The sequence below is a fragment of the Alosa alosa genome, chromosome 4 (genome assembly GCF_017589495.1).
Source record: "Alosa alosa isolate M-15738 ecotype Scorff River chromosome 4, AALO_Geno_1.1, whole genome shotgun sequence".
Taxonomy (NCBI): Eukaryota; Metazoa; Chordata; class Actinopteri; order Clupeiformes; family Clupeidae; genus Alosa; species Alosa alosa.
In genome coordinates this window covers 34,774,596-34,779,595 of record NC_063192.1, presented here as the reverse complement: position 1 = coordinate 34,779,595, position 5,000 = coordinate 34,774,596, and the positions used below count along the sequence as shown (strand labels likewise).

The window sequence follows — 5,000 nt, the reverse complement described above, 5'->3', positions numbered from 1 at the left end:
AAGGCTCATGTTGTTCTGGCAGCTCTGGCTGAGTACTAGAGATGAGGAACACCCAACTAAAATCCAACGGAAATGTACACGTTTATTCATCTTAAATTGTAACAAAACATTTAAAGGAGTTATTTGTTGTGTTCTTTTGTCAATGTTTCTTGATGTAGAGGGATTGCTCTTTAAATCGGAGCTGAAGAACCACGCGAATTTGTTTATCCGCCCCTTCTGCAGAATAGACTCTTCCTTATTTGCATATCACTAGGAACAAACTAACTGTCGGGATTGCTGTAAGAAACCAGACTCGGTTTTAAGAACATATAACATTTGTTTATATATGCAGGTCGTTTTTGTATTGTGTATTTGAATTGTGATTAATTCTGGTATTTTTTCCGAGAGCGTGAACGAAAATGCTCTGGCTCGAGTTCCCCGCGGCTCTGCGTAAATGGACCAGGCTCGCGAGCGGTCCTCCCCCTCCTTACATCACAGACTGCTCTGACGATCTTTATTTTTGTTTTGAGGACAGCTGCTGATTTTCGAAGTCAATCCCATCAAAGAGTACGTAACTGCCACCGTTTTTGATCGAAGAAAACACGGCATCCCACCCTGGTCGGCTCATAGTGCTGGACAAGCACAAGTTATGACAAATAGAAACCGTTGCCCTTCACATTGGCTTGTCAAAGGGAACCTTTCATGGATACACACAATACGATGCGGCGAAAGTTAAGAAGAGTGCAGGTCTGCAAGGGAGGAGTGGACGTGCAGAACGGGAACATGAAGCGCGACATGGGTAAAGTCCTGCGGGCAATCCCGTTGGGCAATAACGAGGACACCGATGTTCCGATGGAGGACAGAGACGACCCGATGGAGCAGGACTGTTTCTCCTCGGGCTTCTTCAAGAATGAGAACTTGGAGAACGCCATGATCATGGCTCCACGTTACAGCCTGCTTCGGGAGGTGGGTCGGGGCAGTTATGGGGTAGTTTACGAGGCTGTGGCCCGGAAGACAGGGGCCCGTGTCGCCGTGAAGAAGCTCCGCTGCGACGCTCCGGAGAACGTGGAGCTCGCCTTGGCGGAGTTCTGGGCCCTCGCGAGCCTGGAAAAGAAGCACGAGAACGTGGTGCAGCTCGAGGAGTGTGTGCTTCAGAGAAATGGACTTGCACAGAAGATGAGTCACGGGAACAAACGATCCAAACAGTACCTGAGGCTAGTGGAGACCTCCCTAAAAGGTAGAGGGTCCGGGGATACTTCGCCATGACTGAATGGCAGTGTTTTTAGATAATGTTGCATATTAGGCACTTGTCATAAACGAGACATGAACAGCTGAAAGAGATGTGAAATTATTAGGCTACACCTTTGTTTACAGGAGTGCAATCCATAGGTTAGCTTAGCTTAGCCTACTAATAATGAAGTCTGTCTGCCTGTCTGCCTCACAGCTGTTTGCACAATTCGTTGTGAATAAGGAACATACATGCCATTCTAAGGGAGAAATTGCTACTTTGGGATTCTTCGACACTGCGTAACACATTTGGCGTGTTTTTTTCGTTTGATGCTGCCGCTGTGTTGTGATTTTAGTAGGCTGAACAGGCTAGCTTTATTGTTCCGATATGTTTTTCTTGGTGGCTTGTTTATTCTCCCGAGGCAGTAAAAGTTTCACAAACTAATTACAGTAGAGGAATATTACCAATGAATTCGATTATATGTCATGCCATCGATGAAAACGTTTTTTAAATTTCAAAAAATGCTGCCGAGTCAACCCGAATGAGTTGCGTTGAGGCGCAGGAGCAGCATGTCCCCTTGCTCCGAGAACATCGTGTTCTAGTTGGCATCAGTTAACCCTTTCACTGACGTCCTATAGGCTGAAGCAGTTATGCTAAAGGTACATACACTCCCATTGTCTTTATTACTGACTGGGAACATCATTCGATACCATTGAACACGTTATTAAAAGCCAGAAAATATACCCAAACTTTTTCTCAATTTTGAAGTCGTTTTATGCTGTGAATGCGTGTGATTACGGACAGAGAGTGCTTAGTAGCCTATGGACAGCGGTTGATGTACTGTATATGGCTAGTCTTTTGTAGGCTACCCGCAACTTACATAAGCAGCCTGTTAGGTCTGCTTTCTGAGTCGAATAAAATATTAATCCCGCAAGCGTTGCTTTGTCTGTGATGATAGATTCCCAGATCTGCCTGTTTTTTATAGATGTAAAGGCTCATTGTGAATTCTATGACACCCCTAGAGTAATTAATTGGAGTGGTTTTAATTGATTTTTAAAAACCTAATTGACACTTCCTATTAATTGATTAGATTGATGTCAAAGTATTCATAAAGCCTCTTTTTATTGTGGGTTGTAATTCCTGATGCGGTTTCAGTGAAAGTGAATGGTCTGTCCTAGGACTTGGATAAATGGATGAGTTTTGATCCATTGAATGGGGAGACTTTTAAGTCGTTGCAATATTACTCTTATTCTGAGAATACATGTGAATGGGTGGAAGAATGATGTGTGTGTTCTGTTGTGTACAGTGTGTGCATGCATTTGTGAGGTAGAATAGCCTACTTGTGTTGACTAGGGACTTTGACCTAGTTTTGATCCTGTAAAGGATCCCCATAGCACAGCCATCTCAGGAAGCCATCTATTGTGTGCAGGAGAGAGGAATGCATAGATCTGTTCTGTTGGCAGAATTGTGTGTTTGTGTGTGTCTGTCAGTCGGTGCACAGGTTGAGGTGTGTGTGTGTGTGGACTCTTATGAGCTGATTGCTGAAACACCGTGTTGCACGGTTGTCAGTACAGGTGTGTTCTGTACAGGTGTATTCTGTTGAAAGCTGTGACATGGTGGTGTAAAAGCCTGATGTGTGTGTGTGTGTGAGTGTCTGTGTCATTGCTCTGGCCCAACAATGATCTTGTACCAGACAGCTCGGAAGGATCAGATGCATCCTGCTTACTCCTAATTGACCTAATCCAGAAGCCTGCACAGTTTCCATCAGCCTGCTGTGTGTGTGTGTGTGTGTGTGTGTGTGTGTGTGTGTGTGTGTGTGTGTGTGTTAATCACAAATGATTCAGCAGAGGCCTGCAGATCACCCTAACACCTTCAGCCACCTGCTTTGGTTTTGTTTACTAACTCTCTGTGTCCCTCCCTCCCTCCGTCCAGGTGAGCGGGTCCTGGGAGGCCCTGAGGAGCCGTGCTACCTTTGGTTCGTGATGGAGTTCTGCGAGGGCGGCGACCTGAACCAGTACATCCTGTCTCGGCGGCCGGACCCGCGCACCAACCGCAGCTTCATGCAGCAGCTGAGCCGCGCCGTGGCCTTCCTGCACCAGAACAACATTGTGCACCGCGACCTCAAGCCCGACAACATCCTCATCTCCCAGCGCTCCGGCAAGCCCGTCATCAAGGTCGCCGACTTCGGCCTCAGCAAGGTGTGCGCCGGCCTCGGGGCCGAGCACGACGTCGTCGGCGGCGGAGGTGACCAGGGCGAACGCACGGCCAACCGCAACACCGTCAACGTCAACAAGTTCTGGCTGTCGTCGGCATGCGGCTCGGACTTCTACATGGCGCCGGAGGTGTGGGAGGGTCACTACACGGCCAAGGCGGACATCTTCGCCCTGGGCATCATCATCTGGGCCATGATCGAGCGCATCACGTTCATCGACGGCGAGTCAAAGCGGGAGCTGCTGGGCTCGTACGTGCGGCGCGGCGGGGACATCGTGCCGGTCGGCGAGGCCATGCTGGAGAACCCCAAGATGGTGCTGAGCATCCCGGCGCGCTCACGCTCCTGCATGAGCGAGGGACTGCGGCGCCTCCTGCTGGACATGCTGGCCGTTAACCCGCAGGACCGGCCCGACGCCACACAGCTGCAGACGCGCATGGACCAGATCACCTGCGCAGCCTGATGCGCACACACACGCATGCATGCATCCAGAAAGGTGAGTGCACACACACACACACACACACACACACACACACACACACACACACACACACACACACACACACACACACACACACACACACACACACATACACACACACATACATGCATCGGCACAGGTGAGTGCTGTTCTGTAATGTGAACTGTTAGTGCTGTTCACACACACACATGCCACACACACACACACACACACACACATTGGCACAGGTGAGTGCACAGATACACACACACACACACACAAACACACACATTATCAGAAACTAATTCACACACATGATGGTGCTCATGTTCATTCTTGCATACACCCATAAACGGTCTTACACACACACACACACACACACACACACACACACACACACACACACACACACACACACACACAGCTATGGCTGTTCTTCACACACTCCCAGACAGACGTAAGCAGCCTGGACATATAGAAAGATACCTGCACACCTGAATGTGCAGTTATGAGTGCAATATGTGTGCATTCTATATTTACGTATTTTTATGACATCAATGTAAATAGCCAGTAAAATAAATTATTTTAATGATTTCAAAAATATATTAAACCAAGATAAATCTGAATAAAATAAATAAATAATTCCAATAGTGACCAAGAACATCAGTCCTAAAGATATCTTGATCAGAGAATATGAGTCCTGAAAATATCTTGATCAGTAGAACACAGAACACACTCAGGACAACAGAGGTCCGTGGGGCATCGTGGCTGTGTTTGTTTCCAATCCTCAGGGAGCAGGGTCCGAGTCCGACCCGGTCGTCTCTCTCTCCCACTCGCTTCCTGTCAATCTCTTAACTGTCCTGTCGCAATAAAGAAAAATAGAAACAAAAGGCCAACAAATATATATACAAAAAAGAAAACAAAGGTCCATGGAACACTCTGATGTGAAATATGGGACACAATATAGTCTGCTAAATTACATAAATATACATAACAATGACAAAACAATCAAATAAAATGTAACACAAGTATAAAATAAAGTTGAATGAAAGAATAAAACGAAACACATAATGTATACAGGGTTCCCACTGGTCATGGATTTTCTGGAATATCAGAGAATTTTG

The 5,000-nt window shown here is 46.9% G+C and overlaps 1 protein-coding gene across 1 annotated transcript in view; it reads left to right on the top strand.

Annotated features, from left to right (window-relative positions):
• The first annotated feature begins 455 nt into the window (after positions 1-455).
• stk35 (serine/threonine kinase 35) overlaps positions 456-5,000 on the top strand; it is a 13,766-nt gene continuing 9,221 nt past the window's right edge. Inside the window, exons 1-2 of the mRNA XM_048241258.1 lie at positions 456-1,216; positions 3,140-3,912. Coding sequence (XP_048097215.1) covers positions 682-1,216; positions 3,140-3,879 — 1,275 coding nt within the window. The 5' untranslated portion in view covers positions 456-681 and the 3' untranslated portion in view covers positions 3,880-3,912. The remainder of the gene's footprint in view (positions 1,217-3,139; positions 3,913-5,000) is intronic.